Source organism: Nyctereutes procyonoides, unplaced genomic scaffold (assembly GCF_905146905.1).
Source record: "Nyctereutes procyonoides isolate TBG_1078 unplaced genomic scaffold, NYPRO_anot_genome, whole genome shotgun sequence".
NCBI classification, from domain to species: Eukaryota; Metazoa; Chordata; class Mammalia; order Carnivora; family Canidae; genus Nyctereutes; species Nyctereutes procyonoides.
In genome coordinates, this window is record NW_026575020.1 from 37,997,133 (window position 1) to 38,014,865 (window position 17,733).

Sequence of the window (17,733 nt, forward strand, 5' to 3'; positions counted from 1 at the left end):
CCCAGTTCGTGGGAGGCCTCCTTAGGTAAGGGATGTTGGGAAAAGCCCTTCTCAAACCGAGGTTTACATAAAGAAGCCATGACCTGATTCTCTGAGTCAAATCTTTATTTGCAAACAAAGTTCCTTCCCGATAATGCAGCCACACGACAGGAAATGCCAGGGGTCATCACCCCAAAGCATCTCTTCCAGAAAATGAGGAGCCAGGAGTTTCCCCCCCCCCTCCTCTGCTGCTGCTTTCGTGGCAGGATGGAGATGGCCTGTGGATGATGGACCACAAGGCATCAAAGCCCCGCTAAGCTGTTCCTTTCCCCAGAGTCACAGCGTGGTGGTGGGAATTGGACCCAGGGGCCAGGAACCTCACACTCATTGTTTGCTGGGCTGTAGAGAGCCGGTAGGAAGGAAGGGCCCCGGATGACAAGGCTCCATGTAGCTGCAGTCCTGGATCCTGGCTCCCTGGGGACAGGCAGGGACCCTGGCCAAGAGCCCCGCTTGGAGTCATAGGCAGCGTTCCCCACGGCAGCCCAAAGCCAGCCCTGCTGCAGAGGCAGCCACTCACAAGAAGAGGTTGTCATCGCCCCTCAAAATGAGCTGTAATTTGCTCCAAAGTCTTTCCTTTGGTTTCAGGGACACAGGACAAAGTGAAAAGGACACTGAAGATGCAGAAGGCAGAGGCAAGCCAGAAGGCACCGTAGGGCCTGAGCACCTCCTGGGAAGATAGGATGTGGCAGAAGGTCAGGAGCCCTCCTGCGATCCCCAGCTGAGGCCCCGGCCTGCCCAGCCCAGGCTCAGGGCAGCAGAGGAAGGTCTGGCCCTGCCCTCCAGAGTCCTGGGCCAAGCGCCACACAAGGAGTGGATGTTGTGTGGATGGGGAAGCTCACTGTCACGAAGTGACTGTCTGAAGGTTAGACACCACTCTCAAGTGACAACTGGGCTCCCCCTGTGGCGCCTGCCTCCAGGGCCCCCAGGCCCACTCTCTACACCCTGCTTTGGCCCTGCGCTCCCTGTTCCCTGCCTCCAGAGGAGTTTCTTCTCAGTACCAGAGGGAACAGGTAAGTCATCAGCACTTGAGATGGGGCAGTGGGAACATGCAGCGCACTTAGGGCCCACCAGCATGGAGGGAGGAGTGAGTGGTTCCCTTTGGTTAGAACCTGGCCAACCTCCTGGCTCTTCAGTCTTTCCCCTCATTCCTGACCAAGACAGCTGGTGACCCAGGAGGGCAGCTTTAGCCTGCATGCAAGGCCAGTGACCCTGAGTCTTCTGCAGTAAGAGTGATTCTAAAGAGCGCTCCCCACTGACTACATGAGGGGAGGCCTGCAGGGCCTGTACTCACCATAACACTGCTGAACTCTTTCGTCACCAGGAAGGCCATGAACCAGTTAGTGAGGACGCACACACCTGTGGCAATGCCCTTGACGTGCAGAGGAAAGATCTCAGACATGAGGAGCCAGGGGATGGGCCCCCAGCCCACAGCGAAGCCTGCAGGAGCAAGACAGGTATCAGAGCCCATAGGGATGGACCCCTGGGCCAAGGCTCCGTGATTTCTAGTTAAGCTCTCAGCTCTGCGCCTTCCTTCAGTGACGTCTCATGCCAGTCCCTCCACTGCTTACATGTCAGGCTTTTTTCTGTAGGATGGGGTCATGATGGGGCCTGCTGTGAGGGCTGTTTGTGGATTAAGTGAAAGGAGCAGAGAAGAGCTTAGCTCAGTGTCTGGTACATGGTCAAAGCCATAATCGCAGAGGTGGGCAAGACCTGGTAGGCCTGAACTTGCTGGGAGCTACAGGAACCTGGCAGTGACAGGATGGCCCCATAAACCCCCCACCCAACCTCCCCACAGACCCCCTCTCACCAGCAATGAAGAGGCACATGCTACCCACTGCCAACCAGGCCAGCCCCACGCTGGCACTAGGGGGCTCCATGGAGATAGGCGTCAAGAGGGCCACGTGTGAGGAGTTGCTAGGGCCACCCTGGGTCAGCTTGAAGTAGGCGCCAAAGGCACTGGTGCTGAACACCATGACCACACCTGCAAGCAGAGGGTGGCAGTTGGCAGGGCCCTGGGAGAAGGGAACCGCAGCCTGGGTGTGGGGCCCTCAGAGCTGGAGTCTCCATGCAGTGTGGCTGCAGCAATGTGGCCTGGGTTTCCCCAAGAGGGCAGTAAGCGGTGATGCCTAAGAGCCCCGACTGGTGGCACCCAGCTTGGTCCTGCCAACCCCAGCTTGGACCTTGAACCACAGCAGACTCTAAGAACCTCCTGGTGGCAGCACCTCCCTGGCCCAAGGAGCAGGAAGGGTAACTGGCAGCAGCACGGTTCTAACCCCCGTGCGGATCATCTCTGGATCCTCACCACGGCCCTCCCCATCACCCCCATTTCATGAGAGAAACCGAGGGTCAGAGAGGTGAAGTCACTTGCCCCAAAAGACCACAAGCTTCCAGGTCACTTCCCCTCCTGGGTCCTCAGTTTCCTCATCCTAAAGTGGGGCCCTGATGGCGCCTGTCTGGAGGCTCATTGCAAGGGTGAAGGTGTGCTACAGTGACGCTGTTAGTGCAGGCCTGCTTTGGAGTGAGTGCTTGCTAAGGGGCCCTATGAATCTTGGCCTTGTTCCCAGGGGTGCTGTGCTATCCTTTCCCTGATGCCATGTGGTGACCTCAGCAGAGGCCCTCCAGCCTGTGGCGGGCGGGGGAGCCAGGCCTTTGCCACCTCACTTTTACAAGGCTGAGCCCTCACCCTCGGGCTCACCTGACAAGGTCAGCAGCAGCCTCCGCCCAGCTCTGTCCATGATGAGAGCTGCCATGGCTGTGAACAGCACCTGGATGATGCCCACGATGATGGAGGCGACGCTGCTGTCCTGGGGAGATGGGTTGAGGCAGGTCAGGCAAAGACCCCAGGACTAGGCATCCAGATGAGACAGGCTGGGGCAGAGGCCTTTTACCTTGAACTTGGCCTCCTCAAAGATGGTCTCTGCATAGAACATGACAGCATTGATCCCTGACAGCTGCTGGAAGGCCATCAGCAAAATGCCGATGATGAAGGGCTTGTAGACGCCAGGATGTCTCAGCTGGGCCAGCTGGAAGCCCTGCTCAGACAGAGGCCAGTGTTAGTGCTTCTCCCTAACCCCTCCTGAGGGGCACATTGGCTTTGAGCCATCGTCCTAAAGCCTGGTGGAGGGAATGAGCCTCAGCTTCCTATTAGCTGGGCCTTGCGTTCAAGACAGGTCCCCGCATCACTTTAGCCTCCCTGATGGAAGGTGACAAGAGCCTCAACTCCCCATGCCCTTCCAGGATTTGCTGGGGGAACCATGAAGAGATTACATGGGCACAAAGCCAGGGGTTCCAGAATCCCACCAGTCCTGGGCCGGGGCTGAGCGCCGCTCCTGGTGCTGCTGAATCCTGACCAGCAGCCATGTTCTAGGACTCCCATCTTACAGGTGGAGAAAGGAAGGTTTAGGGAGGTGATGGCCACACAGAAGGTAAGTGGCAGAGACTCAGTCTTCTCCCCCGCCTTATGATACCCCATTGAAAAATCCAATTCCTCAAATCTGTGATCATGTTTCCCTGTGACCCAGCTGGCACTTTCTCTTCCTGGAACAGTAAGGTCAAGGCAAGGGCCCAACCAGGTTGGGGCTCCAGCCAGCCTTTGCTTGCTTACACAGAGGACACCATCACCACTTGTGCCTCCCCTCCCTGGATATGTATGCTCAGCTTTGGGGATAGGCTATGCGGACTTCCCCTGGCCACAAAGGGGCCATACCTCACTGTTCATGCCCCCCCACCCAGCTCTGGCTCCAGCCCCTCACCTGGTGCTCAACCCCGACAGGGGGTTCCTCCCAGCTCTGCTCCGAGCCCCACAGGAACTGCATAGCGGCCATGGCTTCCTGGTGCTTGTGCTGGGTAAGCAGGAAGCGTGGGGTCTCGGGCATGTAGCACATAAGCAGCAGCATGAAGGATGCGGGCACACAACCCAGTATAGCCAGCCAGCGCCACTCCAGCACCCAGCCTAGTTTGGCGGGAGGGGGGTGGCGGTGTCAGATGTCAGAGCTGGAGGGGGCCAGCCTGGGTCTTATCAGAGGGTACCTGCCCTCCCACCAACCCCAGGGCCTCAGCTTAAATGGTGGGGGCCTCACTACCTCTGTGTGGCTACGCTTGTGTTTGTCACCAATATTGTTATCAACTGCTGTTGAGAAATATTGTAGAAACACTGGTGGGGATGTCATTATGCTACATCTGCTCAGTGAGTATTTATGGGGCAATGAATAGAATGAGGCACTTGCTTTTTATCTAAAAGGTAGGGGCAATAGAATAAATATGTAGACTCTGGAAGGCCACCAAGAAGCAGGCAGGGCTGGCTCCTCTGGAGAGGAAGGGGGACAGAATGAGAGAGACTTCTCATGGAACATCAGTGGATCAATCAATTTTCACAGAAACTGACAAATGAACATGCTGGTTACGATGAACGGGAGCTAATTCCATAGGCATACTGACACCCATGTGTCTGTCCCAAATGTCAATGTCTATGTTTGGCAGAGGCTGTGGTACACTGCGGGGTCCCCAAAGCAGCCAGACTGCTGGCAGGACTCTGAATTAGAGTCTGGATGAGGAGTGGGTAAAAATGGAAGATCTCAGACCAGGATGCTGTCCTGAAGAATCAGAGGGCACATACTCCAGGGTCCTGAAACCCCTGTTCCCTACGGGGTCTCAGGACGTCCCTTGATAGTTCTCATTTGGGGGTTGCTGCCAGACACTCTTCGTGTGTCCCTTAATGTAGCCCCACATCAGCCTTGCACTAGGTGGGGTTATCTCCACTTAAAGACAGGGGAAGTGAGGCTCCCTGGGGCAGTGTGACTGGACCAAGTGTCCCTTGAACTCTCTGAACTTCAGAATCCACATCTGTAAAATGGCCACACACCCATTAATGGGGATCAAAAGAGAGGCCATGAAAAGTACCTGCCAGGTAGGCCAGGAGGATGCCCGTGACGACCATCAGCTGCACACAGGAGCCCAGCAGCCCCCGCACGGCAGGGTAGGCAATTTCAGAGATATACACCTGTTGGCAGGGAAGAGGAAACTTTACTTTGGGCCAGAGTGATCTTAAAACCGGAAAGCCTCAGCCACTCAGAGTTGAGGAGAGCCTTAGCTGGGGCTGCTGCGAGCCAGGTGAGCATACCTCCCCATCCCTCCAAGTGATCAGCAGCAGGTGTTTTCAAGAGGATTAAGGATATATACGTGGCTGCTGTATGTGTGCGCGCGTGTCCGTGTGGGGAGGGCACAGAGCTCTTCAAACTTTTATTCAACTGTATGACTACCCTTGATAAAATGCAGAGTCTGATGCAGTACGTCTAGAGTGGGGCCCACAATTCTGGCTTCTTTTTTTATTAAATGATTTATATTTGAGAGAGAGAGAGAACATGAGCAGGGCGGGGAGGGGCAGAGGGAGAGGTAGAAGCAGGCTCCCCGCTGAGCAGAGAGCCGGATGTGGGTCCAGACCCCAGGACCCTAGGGTCGCAGGACTTGGGGACCATGACCTGGGCCAAAGGCAGATGCTAAACCAACGGAGCCACCCAAGCGCCCCCAAGATTCTGCCTTTCTAATTAGCTCCAAATGACACCCAGGCTCCTGGTCCCAGAACTATACTCTCTGTGGTGCCTTTGGAGTGAAAGCCAACCCTTTGCCTCTGTTGTTACCAGTGACTGCCACTGCTTTCTCTGGGCTCAGAGGCCTGCAAGGTCTTGCCCACATTTCTAGGTTATTTTATACCTTATGCCCATGAATAAGATGGGTGTTTTTGTCTAGTAACAAAACCCAAAACATAAAACCCAAACTCCTGCAGCCCAGCAAATGCAGGTAAAATGAGGTGTGAGTGCACAGGGAAGGCCAGAGAGGACTCTGAGCCAGTACTTTTAGTCTCGACCAGGTTGGTGTGTGGGTGGTTGATCATCCAAGCCCCAAGGGGGCCAGCAGAACCATTCACTGGTCTCTCTGCAATTCAGCTGCCAGGGTCCAAGCCCCTCCAAGGAAATGCCAGGGCTGTATGTGCAGTCTTGCTCAATGCCCACAACCATGAGGTCATGCCATTATTCCCACCATTTTACAGGGTCAGAAACTGAGGCACAGAGAGGTACTCTGCCCCAGTAAGTGGCAGACCTGGGGTTTCACCTGGGTATATGGCTTCCAAGTCATCCTGAATAGTGGTGCATCAGGAGACAGGAAGAGGGAAGAAAGAAGGGAACAGCTGGAAGACCACTGAGTAGTGAAGGGTAACGGGGGAACCCAGCAGCCTTTGCTGCCAGGACAAACCAGAACAGGATTTTGCTGCCAAACTGTAGGCTTCAGTGACCAATCATCCACAGATGGCATCTTATTTGTAGAGTCAAAGAGGCCTGGTTAAGTGGCACAGTCCTGGGTTTGAGCAATAGCTTCACCAATGACTAGTGGCTGGACAAAAGGGCTTCCGTTTCTGAAGCTCCTTCACCTGTAAACAAGGATAACGACGGCTCCTTCCAAGGCCCCTCGCGGGGGTGGGGGTGGCGGAGGAAGATAAAGCCGGTGAGGGGCACGGTGCCAGGCGCCCAGAAGGCCGCCGCCAGGGAAAACCACGCCCCCAGGTCCGCTCCTCCCCGGGCCCAGGGCGCGGGGCTTGGGGGACACTCACCGGCGCTACGAGCGAGGCAATACCGCAGGCCAGGCCGGTGAGGAGGCGGCCCCCGAGGAGCATCCACACGTTCTGGGCCGCGGTGATGACGACGAAGCCGACCACGAAGGGCACGGTGCAGAGCAGCAGGCTCAGCTTGCGCCCGGCGCGGTCCACGAGCCAGCCGCCCAGCACGCCCCCCGCCGCGGCGCCCAGGGTCACGATGGCCTGGGGGCGGGGCGACCGCAGGATGGAGCCGAGGCGCCCGGGGGCCGGGGCCCAACCTCGCCCTCAAGCGCACCCCCGGCGGCCTCCGACGGGAGGGGGTGGGGCGCGGGGTGACCCCCGGCGGGAAAGCAGAGTGTCTCCGTGCCCGCCCCGAAGGCCCCTCGAGCGTGGGGTGGGAGGGGGAGGGGCCCCGGCGGGTGAGCCCCAGGCCTCACCCCGAACCAGGAGGCGGCGTCGTCGTCGAGGCGCAAGGCCGGGGGCGAGGCGCGCCGCAGGCTTGGGATGGCGGGGGAGCTGTAGCCGAGCGCGAAGCCGAAGCTGAGCGGGCCCAGCGAGGCGGCGAAGGCGGCGAGGAAGACCCGGCGGCTGAGGGGAGCGCTGCGAAGACGGGGTGCCGGGTGAGCGGCGCCGCGCGGGCGCGGCAGGAGGGGCCCGGGTGTCCCCACCCGCTCACCTGCCGCCGGGAGGGCCCAAGAGCGGCTGGGTCTCCTCCGGGTTCTCGGGCGTCATGTCTGCAGCCAACGCCTGCTGGGTCCGCTCTGGGGCCCGAACTGCCACGGGTCCCGCGAGTGCAGCGGCGCCCGCCCCTCGCGGCAGGGCCGGCCAATGGGCGGGGAGGGGCGGCTCTGGGGCGGGATGGGGACGGCCAATGGGGGCCGCTCGGAGCCGCCCACCAAGTCCAAGCCGACCAACGGGGCGAAGAGCCGGTTGGCGAAGCCCCTGGAACCGCCCCTGCGTCGGCGGGGCGGGGCTGGTACGGGCCTGAAGGGCGACCACCCAACCGGAGTACGGTGCGAACCCAGAGGTGGGGTCGGAAAACTGCCTCAAGCCGAGCCGGCCAATGAGGGTGGAAGGCGGGGACTGCGTCCGCCCCTGGAGCCGCCTCTCGTCGAACCTCAACCAATGGGGCTGGCAGCAGGGGAGCAGGGGAGCAGGGGAGCAGGGGAGCGGCGCACCGGACTTCCCCGCCCAGGCTCTGGGCGGTAGCCGCTGTCCCGACCCGGTCTGCTCTGCAGTTGCTGCTTGGCGTTAAGCGCTTCACTGGGACCAGGATTGGAGGCGTCTGGCCCAGCTCAGCCCACTGACGGCCGCAGGGAGGAACGTCTCCAAACGCCGGTCCTGGGGGGCAGAGGCATGGCCCCGCGCTGCAGCCCACCTCCATGCGGGCCACAACTCGGAGCCCGCAGATTGCTGACGGCTACGAGCCGACGACCACCAGGACCTCGCGGTGCTGAGGACCTGTGTGGGGAAGGGCCCTCATATGTGTGACTCATCTGGGCTTAAATGGTGGGCCCCAGCCTCCCCATTAAGTTCTACTCCACTTCATAGGTCATCCTGACTCTCCTCCAATCTTCATCTTAACACCAGCCAGGTTTGAGTCTCCTGGATATTAATAGCCAACCTCTTCACGTGGGCACCCAAGTGACTCCTAGAGGTAGGATGTCAGGGCTCAGAAGAATCTTCCCATTTGTAGAGGGTATACACTTCTCTGGATGAGGTGGAGTGCTGTGTAATTCTTGAAGGAATTGGCTATGAGAGTTAGAGGTTTGGCTTCTAATCTCTGGGCCTGTTTCCTCATCTTTAAGTGGGGAATGCAGTATCTACCTTGTGGGAGGGTTTTAAGCAGAGGCAATGTATATGAAAGACCAAGCGCATGTGAAGCACTCCAATGGTAGCCAGTAAGATTATGAAAGTTGTTTGACCTAGTGCAGCCTCCTGATTGTACTATCTTTAAAGACAGGCAACCGCCCCTCGAAGCTTCCACAGCATCTTGTGCTTGGGTTATAAATTCTTATCTCCGCAGTTATCCCTGCTGCATGATCACCTGTTTACTCCCCTCCCTCCCTTACTGGATGTCACCTCTGGAGGTGACCTCTTCCTCCACACAGTGGGCCCTTGGTGTTTGCAGAGCAGATGAATGCCTCAGACTCCGTGGGCAAACTGCAGTGGGGTAATTCAGCCAGTGGGGTATGCAGAAGGGCTTATGTGGATAGGATGCTCCAGTGAGCCTAGCTGGCACCAGCCCTCTGAGCCACAGGCCCTTACAAACCCACTCCTGCCCTGGGCCTGGTGGTCTCCCTTCCAAGGGTGCAGCCTTCACTTCTTGGCCTTTGTAAGCAGATATTGCTGTGAGCAGCCTCTGATCCCCCTTTTATAAGCTAATCACCATGGATATGATTAGTAGGGTCCACCTCTTGCCCTTTCTACATTCACTCCTCAGATCAGTGACTCCTGTCAAATCATTGGGGGCAGTTCTGAAGCTGCCAATCTCTTTGGAAGAATGTTCTAGATCACCCTTACTTTTTCTATTCCAGGCTGGGAAGCAAGAAACTTCAGAGGGAAAAAAAAGGATGACAGAAAGAACACACAAACAAGCTCATAAAGCTTACAAATTAGTTTAACATGAAAAACACCAGTCAGATCCAACTGACACAAGGTACTCAGCCTGACTCTGTATGGTGGACAAGGGAGAGAGAACTCTGGGGTGAGAGAACTCACAGTTTTAAATCACTGCTCCTTTCTAAGCCTCAGTTTACTTATTTGAAAAACAAGGATAATAAAACTTAAGTTGCAGAACTTTTCGTGAGGATGAGATACAGCATGTAGTGGGTCTTGTGTTTCTCCCTATAGATGAAAGGGGCAGAAGGAAACGCAGAGGAGGAATGGGAATGCTGAGTACAGCTAGGGTACACCTGGCTATGCCTAGAAACCACCGTCTGCATTACTCTCCTCTCTTGCCATCTGCTGGAGGGAACCAGGCAGGCTTCACTGGATCCAGTATGTTGGGCTGTTTCTTGCACAAACAACACACAGGGGCAGCCTGGGTGGCTCAGCGGTTTAGCGCCACCTTCAGCCCAGGGCGTGATCCTGGAGATTCAGGATTGAATCCCGTGTTGGGCTCCCTGCATGGAGCCTGCTTCTCCCTCTGCCTGTGTCTCTGCCTCTCTCTCTGTCTCTCTCATGAATAAATAAATAAAATCTTAAAAAAAAAAACACCACACAGGCAGTTGTGCAACAGACACAGAGGGAGCTCTGCCCACAGTATGTAAGGTCCACGAGGAGGTAGGACCCAAACTCCACTTCAACTTCTGTCAAATCTGTCAGATCCAGATCATGTCAAACACAGCGCTCTGCACTTCCAGAGAAGTCCTGCAGAAGAACCCTCTGGGATGATTTCACAAAGGAATGATTTAAATTTTCTTTTGGTGGATAATATCGGCAAGAAGAGAGCTAATAAAATGGAATCTGTCAGACCAAAGCCAAAGGTAAATGACCTCCTTCACACTGATTACAATTTTTACAGCGTCAGTGAACTAGGTTTCCTCCTTAGGTCTCCTGTGGCTGAGGCTGATGTTGCACAGTTTCATTTGCACTCGGTCAAACCCACATTTTCTTCTCACTCTGAGGAGGAAGCGATGGAAGGCAGGTAATGACAAGAGAAGGATACTCACTTGGTTCACGTGAGAGAGCAAAGCAGACCTGAGCGTGAGAAGGGAATGTGAGAATGATAATTTTGGCGGCAAGGAGTGACTGTTGCCTGGCTATATGCTTTCAGAGTAATGAAAAAAACAAACAAAATCATCTTAAGACTCTTAACAGATTCCTATCCCTTTCTTATTCTTTGTGAGACACAAGGAGGGAGTAGGAGCTTCTAAGAACTAACCATTCAGCTCTTCTTAAAAGTCTACAGGCAGGGGACACAGCTGGTTCTAATGTTAGTGAGCTGAAACAGCGACAGGGGCCAACGGAGCAGAAAGAAAACTTATTTATAATGAATTTAAAAAGCAATGGCTTTTCTTTATAAAAGAAACACATTATGTGACATAAATCAAAACCGTAATGAAAAAATAATTTTTCCATCTAAGTATATAAAATATAAGAGAAGGTTGCAGTACATAAGAATGAACATTTTTGATTTATTCAAAGTTTCGATCTAAAACCTCAATGAAATCTACCACCTTTATTACAAGGGGACTGATGGTTCCTGAACAGAAAGAAACAAAGGTCAAGAAAGATGCACCGGACATTGGAGAGACCCAAACCGGCCAGGTGTGCGGAAGGCTTGGTCCGATAGATCACGAGTGGGCTGAAAGCCACAGTGTTGAGAAATGCTGTCAGAACTGGTTCAAGAGTATAAACCTCCATAAGAAAATTAAAGATGGCAAACTCGATCTGGACCCTGTTTACTTCAGGTCAATAATGTCTTCATCCAGGGACGCTGTGAGCTGAAACGGGCTGCTGCCCCACACGGGACTGCCTTCTCTGTTGGCCACAGGGTCCTGGTCAGAGCCTGTCGAGTGGTAGCGCCCCTCGGGGTTGGCTTCTGGAGCAGAAGGACTTTCCAAGGAGCCTGACGTAATCCTACAAGAGAAAAGTCACCTAAGGGATCCCTCGAGAGCATTAGTGACCTGGGCCCCTGCTGTCAGATAGTTTCCTGTTCATCTGAGCTCATAAAGCCTGTCTCCCGCCACTCCACCATTTGGGGATGGTGGGGGGGCAAGGTAGGGACATGAGGAGTCACCCCAGCTCTACCTCATGGGCTGTTGGGAGTTTTAAAGACCAGTGGTGACACACAGGATTGAGGCGTTTTTTTACTTTTCCAAAGGGCAAATCTGGATAATATCACTTTCTGCCTAAAATCCTTGGGGGTTGGGGCTCCTGTGGCCTGAGGGTAAGGCTGAAACTCCTACCCACAGGACCACACGCCACACAATCTGGCTCTGCTCACTCTTCTGCCTCCTCCCAGCCCACTCCACTCCCTTGATTTTCTCTTGTACTCAGGACACTCTCTTGCTAGCCGCAAAACCAGTGTGACCACATTCAGGGAGTTCATTCATTCAGTGAGTACTCATACTCATGTAGCCTGTGAAAGCCCCTGGCGTAGCCTTTGGTCACTCGATGGGCCATGCTGTGCCTGCCTCAGGACCTTTGCCCTGCTGTTCCTCTCATTCCTTCTAATTCAATCAAGGCTTGGCTCAATGGCATTTCCTCAGAGAAGCCCTCGTGACAACCCCCTCCCAACGTAGAACTACTACCCACCCCATCCCATCACTTACTTTTTAAAAAATTTCCTTGCAGCACTTGTCACTATTGGAAATGATTCAATTTGCTCAACTGTTTATGAGTTTATAGTCTGTGTCTCCACACTAGAATGTAAAGTCCATGAGGGCATGACTTGTCATGCAGTAGGAGCTCAATCTGTTAGATTAAAGCATCTGTGTGTGCTGCCCACTATGGGCCAGGCTATTGCTTACTGGGTCTACAAGACTTGGTTCAGCCTTTCCTGGTGTTTGAGACCCTCCCCACTCCAGGTGTGGAGGTGTGGGGCAGCCAGCACTCCCCATTCCTCTGTATCACCTGCCACCCGGGAAAGCTGTAGTTCCTAGAATGTTCTTGTTAGCCTCCCCACCAGCCTGTGGACACCCCGAGGGTGATCTTCATATCCCCAACACCCAGCTCAGTGCCAGGTGCTCTGAGAATGGAGCCTGGACATGGGCTCCCTTACCCTCCATACAGGAGCATGCAGGTTGCTTGAGAGACACAGAGGCTCTTAGGGGACAAATCAGGGATTTGACAAATGGTCATTGACATGGGATACTGAACTGCCTTCCAGAAAGGCAGTACCTGTTTTTATTCCCACCAGAAGCATTAGAGAGGGCCTATTATCTTTAATGCCCACTGAGCATTTCCATTTAAAAATATCTCTGTCAGGGTGTCTTGGTAGTGTAGCCAGTTAAGCATCCAACTCTTGGTTTTGGCTCAGGTCATGATCTTGGGGTTGTGAGATGGAGCCCTGCAGTGCTCGGCACAGAGTCTGCTTGAGATTCTATCTCCCTCTCCTTCTGCCCCTTCCACTTATGCTCTCCTTCCCTCTCTCAAAGTAACAAATAAATCTTAAAAAAAAAAAAAAAATCTGGGGATCCCTGGGTGGCGCAGCGGTTTGGCGCCTGCCTTTGGCCCGGGGCGCGATCCTGGAGACCCGGGGTCGAATCCCACATCAGGCTCCCTGCATGGAGCCTGCTTCTCCCTCTGCCTGTGTCTCTGCCTGTCTCTCTCTGTGTGACTATCATGAATAAATAAATAAAATCTTAAAAAAAAAAAAGGAATAAAAAAAAATCTGTCAGTCTGGTGAGCAAAAAAAGGAAAAGATTTCTTAATGTATTTTTTTTTCTTAATGTATTTTTATGAGCATTTTGTGAATTGTAAGCAAGGTCACCCCCTTGCCTGGGCCCCTCCTGGGGCTAGCCTAAGGGTCCTCAGAGAGGAGCCAGATGCTGACTGTCTGCCCATGGCATCATCATCAGCAGAAAGGGACTCGTGGCAGTGTGACCCACAGGGCCACCACTGAGCAGGGATGGCTGGGGCTGGCTTCCTATACCTGTCACTGCTAGTTGATCTTGCTGTCTCTGGCTTGGGGCCTCCTTGGCTTTCTTCTAATTGCTTCCGGGCTTTTGATTTGGGCTTTGGTGCTCCTTCTGACCGGGTTCCACCTTCATCAGAGAGGCCTGGATGACAGGGGAGAAGCACAGGTCGGAGGGTTATTACCACTGTGGAGACAGAAAATGTCCTTTTTTTTTTTTTCTTGGTTGGCTTTTGGTACGTTATTGCAACAGAGTCTGGAAGGGTTGATAAAGTATATATTTAAAAATAATTGGTTTTCTTGTTGGTGGCAACTTTTCTGATAATAAAGAATATATATATATATATATATTGCAAGAAGGAAAGATCTTAAGAAAGAAGGAGAGAAAGAAACTAAGAAAGGTCTAGAGGAGGAGAGAAATTCTCCTATGATCCCACCACTGGAAACTATAATTGTCTAACTCTGAGGCTCAATTTCAAAAAAGCACAGTGGTTTGTGAAACAGCAGTTGGCAGATCAAGCTTTCATAGGGAATAGTGGGTGAAAATAGCAACAGACATACTTTAAAAGCAAATGGAAGGCACCGACTTCTAAAAGTGCCTGGCTTCGCCCTGTCAGGTGGCCTGCATCCCTGCCCCAGTTGTCAGGAAACAGAACTTCAGGCTAGGGATGCGCTAAGGGGAACTGTCCTTGCAGTTTCAGGTCGTGCAGGTCCCAATTAAGTTTCAAGCCAGTTCCAGTTCTTACTGGTTTAGCACATCACTTCCTTTTTCTTCACTTTGTTTTCACAACTTGGAACAAAAGTCTTTCTAACAGTCTCACCTCTGCATGACTATCATGGTGCTTTGTGCTTTTCTGCTCTGGTCTCCCGTCAGTGTTACCAAGATAGGAGGGTATATCAAATATCTCACATCTGTGCCATCCTTACAGACCTGCCCCCATGGTCTGTGGGCTTTGAGAAGCAATAACTGAACTGCACCACAAATATCAAAAATATGGTAAATTTAAACTTATGAATACACAACGATAGCATGTTATCTGAGAACTGCAGGTTGTAAATACTTTTAGACACTTTCTAGGAGATCCCACATATACAGATACTTATATTTTAAGAAATTGTGTCAGATGAGATATACAGTTTTACAAACTGCCCTTCCTGCCTGCCCTTAACTGGCTTGGGCAGCCTTCCACACCAATAAATATAGACTGACACATCTAGGTGGGGAGTGTGCTGTATATGATTCTTTGGTATAGCAGCACTATAATGTATTTATAAATCCCTTACTAAAGGGAAAGTTTCTTTTTTAACTCATCATTTTCAAGGATGATTAACATCTATCAATGAAACCAGCTGGCCTATTTATAAAACAGTGAAAACACCCAAATTGCCATTACCCAGCAGTTCTCTGCGTGTCCTGCTGGCTATTTCTTTAATCTCCATGCGGGACAGGGACAGGGAATGAGTGACAGGAATGGCGGCGATGCCCAGGCCGATGGATGTAGGCGGCGTGACAGCCTTGGAGACCAAAGGCGACTTCAGAGGTCGTTCGATGCTTCTACCCACAAGGTTTCTGAGTGGAATCTTGTACAGATTTTTGGACGGAGTTTCACCTGACATGTGATTGAGAAAAGAACGTGAGAACTTTAAGAAAAGTCTACTATGTACCATGAGGGTGATTTCTGGTTCTTCCACCCAGTTAGCACAAAGGAAGGATTTGTGTGGCATGTTCACCTCCTGGACCTCATTAGGAGCAACAGAGTGATGGTGCCTGATGGCTTTGGTCTTTAAGGGCATCATCTTCACAGACACATGACTAAAAATGCACCTGCTACTGGCTCTGCTTGCCCAGGAGAGGAGAGCAGACTGTAGGGCAGGCAGCTGCTTGGGGTGCCCTGTGCCTCAAGGGACATGAGTAGTAAACGACTGATATGGTAAGCAGCTGGGAAAAGAGTGGTGCTCAGAGCAAAGTGGTAACTGCAGCAAAGGCCTCTGGGATTCATGAGCAGAGCCAGATGGAGTAAGAGCGAGTGTACTCCATAGGTTTCAGGACTCCATCCTTTTGGCTATAAAACCTACCAGATCATTAATATCCCTGAAGGAAAAACATGTTTGCTGTGGCAAGTTGGAATCTCTAGCCCTCAACTCTTTTTTCCCCATGGAAACAGTTATTTTCATAATGGGATTTTTGTTGTTATCACAAGGTTTCTTAAGAATGCAACCAATACATTCAGATTGCAAGGTTTTGTTCTTTAATAGCTTTAAATAGTGACTTTGTTGATATTTGAGAATGAGCTAGAGAAATCAGAATGGGTTGGAAATATCTATCAATAAGACAGTACAAATTGCACTTCACCTTCCCCCAGGGAAGAAGGAAACACTGGAGTATCTCGGCCCGGGGGTGTCTGAGGAGAATTGTGGGCACTGGCCCCCTTGGAGCTGCCTCCGGACGAGATCTCGTTCACAGCAGTGGTTGCTGTGAAGTATATATCTGACTGGAATGAAAGAGAAAGCATTAGGGAGCTGTGTGGCTGAGAGGCCCTGCACCCATGGCCCTCCCACCACCACTGCTAAGACTGCAACCATTCTTGGCCGAGCTGCTCCATGCTACGGGCCTCCATGCTACGGGCCTGCAGTGCAGGAGCATGCCTGGGCGGCAAGGGGTGGGGTGGGGTGGTTCCAGAGCAAAAGTCCTGCACTGCCACCCCAGACCTTTCCTGCCTATTCAGTTCCCCACACTTCCCTCATCTGCTTGTTGATTCATAATAGAAAAGAGGCCATTTCCCACTCATTTTCTGCAGACGCAAACCCAGCGCACACTTGCCTAACAGCAGCCTCAGACACCCACAGTGTCAGGCCTGGAAAGTATCTGGGATTTAGTCGGGTCCACTTACAGATGGGTTCATGGACCATTCATTCACTGGTTCAGCGAACACTCTTGCACACGCACTCTGTGCAGGCTCCGGTGGGAACAGCAGTGGTGTGCTGGAGTTGGCTTGTAACTGACTTGGGAGTGCTGATTTTTGATTTTCAGGGATTTTGCAAGTTAAACACAGCCATTATTAAACTTAAATAAATAATATTCAAAACAAAGTACCAATTTTCAGGGATTTTGCAGGTTAAACAGCCATTATTAAACTTAAATGAATTAACACTGAAAGCAAAGGTACTAAATGTCAGAATTTGACCATTCCTTGCTCTTTGACCATTATCTATACTTTTGAGGTGATTTACATCAACAGCATCTACACAGTGGCCAGACTGCACATAGCTTCCTGACTCTGTGATCAGTGCTTTCACCCTGGAAGCTGGGTATCCTAACAGAGGGACTACTGACACCATGGAAACTGGCAGATGCCACAAGTCAGAGCTTTATTTGTTGTTTTGTTGACAGTCTGGTCTTAATGTGGTGGAGAAAATTTCTAATAGTGAAGATTGAAAGCAGAAGTGTGTTGAGGCTAGTGTCAAAATTGAAAGAAGTTTTGGTTCAATGACCAGTTTGTATGAGAGTAAGAAATAGTTTAATAGTAGATCACATATTAGATTTCCTGACAATAAGCTTATTGGAAAAAGAATTAATGTACTGAGATACAACTTCCAACTATAAAATCAAGGTAGACCTGTAACCACAGTTAGCAAAACTTAATGAAATGTATTCTGTGAGAGTCAATTGGACTAATGGATTTCAAGATAAAATGCTCTGTACATTTTATCATTTGCAAATCATAAGCTATTTTAATTTTTCTGTCATCAAAGTCTTTAACTGACTGAGATACATATATATGTATGTGTACACACAAACACACACAGACACACAACACACACACATACACACACCCTTACAGGGCTGGGAGGTCAAATCTTTATCAGCATACCACTAGTGCTGTGTTAGCAAGAGAGCCAGTCCCCGACTCCCAGAACTGTCAGTGTAGTAGGAGAGGCAGACAGATAGGCAGCCAGCCACCCCCCAGGATGGGATGCATGTCAAGGTGGGGGCTGGGCAGGGGGACCAGTCAGGCCTGGCAGGGCCAGGGCAGACTGTGTGGGGCTGACACGGGAGAGGCTAGGACAAGACCTCCTGCATTGTGTGCCAGTGACAAAGGCCCCTGGGGAAGTAATCTTTGTGCTTGTGGCCCTTGGTTTTGATCAAACTATTTCTAGGCATGGATTAGTTGGTTACCCATATTTCAGGGGCCACAGAGTCAAGCTGAGGATGGAAGACGGCAAAGAAGAAAGCAACATTATGAGCTCTTCCTTTTCTAGATGTGAGTGAGGCATCCCTTGGTGCGGCAGGGACCCCTGACCTAACCCAAGCTGATGGCACATTTCTCCCTTCAGCTCAGAGCTTCACAACCACTACCAGCGCTGAATGACACTCTGACAGAACGAAGGGGTGTTTTGAAGGCTGAGGGGGCCACACACAGAAACCGGATGGTGGGCCTGTCCTGGGCGCTGTCGCTCAGTCTGGTGCACAAGGGGCCTAATGTGAGGATCCAGCGTGGGCACCCTCCCTGAGCCCCTCATA

At 52.2% G+C, this 17,733-nt stretch overlaps 2 protein-coding genes across 6 annotated transcripts in view; both read right to left on the minus strand.

Moving 5' to 3' along the window:
• Positions 1–87: 87 nt before the first annotated feature.
• Positions 88–7,395, minus strand: SLC2A8 (solute carrier family 2 member 8). 4 transcript variants are annotated; one of them, XM_055335574.1, is made up of 10 exons: positions 7,305–7,395; positions 7,066–7,228; positions 6,644–6,850; positions 4,939–5,038; positions 3,792–3,991; positions 2,928–3,071; positions 2,735–2,843; positions 1,847–2,020; positions 1,331–1,476; positions 88–706 (listed from the first exon to the last, which is right to left on the minus strand). In XM_055335574.1, exons 1-10 carry the CDS (start codon positions 7,358–7,360, stop codon positions 569–571), a joined length of 1,437 nt encoding a protein of 478 aa, XP_055191549.1. In that variant the 5' UTR covers positions 7,361–7,395; the 3' UTR covers positions 88–568. The 4 variants fall into 4 exon arrangements, with proteins under 4 accessions (XP_055191549.1, XP_055191550.1, XP_055191551.1 ...); XM_055335575.1 differs by lacking the exon at positions 7,066–7,228 and having other exon boundaries at positions 7,305–7,377; XM_055335576.1 differs by lacking the exons at positions 7,066–7,228; positions 7,305–7,395 and adding an exon at positions 6,289–6,463 and having other exon boundaries at positions 6,644–6,776.
• Positions 7,396–10,747: 3,352 nt separating this feature from the next.
• Positions 10,748–17,733, minus strand: part of GARNL3 (GTPase activating Rap/RanGAP domain like 3) — a 147,701-nt gene continuing 140,715 nt past the window's right edge. For both annotated transcript variants that reach the window (XM_055336450.1, XM_055336443.1), the window contains exons 27-30: positions 15,565–15,703; positions 14,606–14,821; positions 13,230–13,356; positions 10,748–11,212 (exon numbers count right to left, since the gene is read on the minus strand). In XM_055336450.1, coding sequence (XP_055192425.1) covers positions 11,035–11,212; positions 13,230–13,356; positions 14,606–14,821; positions 15,565–15,703 — 660 coding nt within the window. In that variant the 3' untranslated portion in view covers positions 10,748–11,034. The remainder of the gene's footprint in view (positions 11,213–13,229; positions 13,357–14,605; positions 14,822–15,564; positions 15,704–17,733) is intronic.

Coding starts and splice junctions, on each gene's coding strand:
- SLC2A8 (XM_055335574.1), bottom strand. CDS start 7,360: ATGACGCCCGAGAACCCGGAGGAGACCCAGCCGCTCTTGGGCCCTCCC. Junction 2,844..2,927: donor TTGAGGAGGCCAAGTTCAAG/GTAAAAGGCCTC, acceptor CCATCTCCCCAG/GACAGCAGCGTCGCCTCCAT. Junction 2,021..2,734: donor GCTGCTGCTGACCTTGTCAG/GTGAGCCCGAGG, acceptor CTCTGCTTGCAG/GTGTGGTCATGGTGTTCAGC.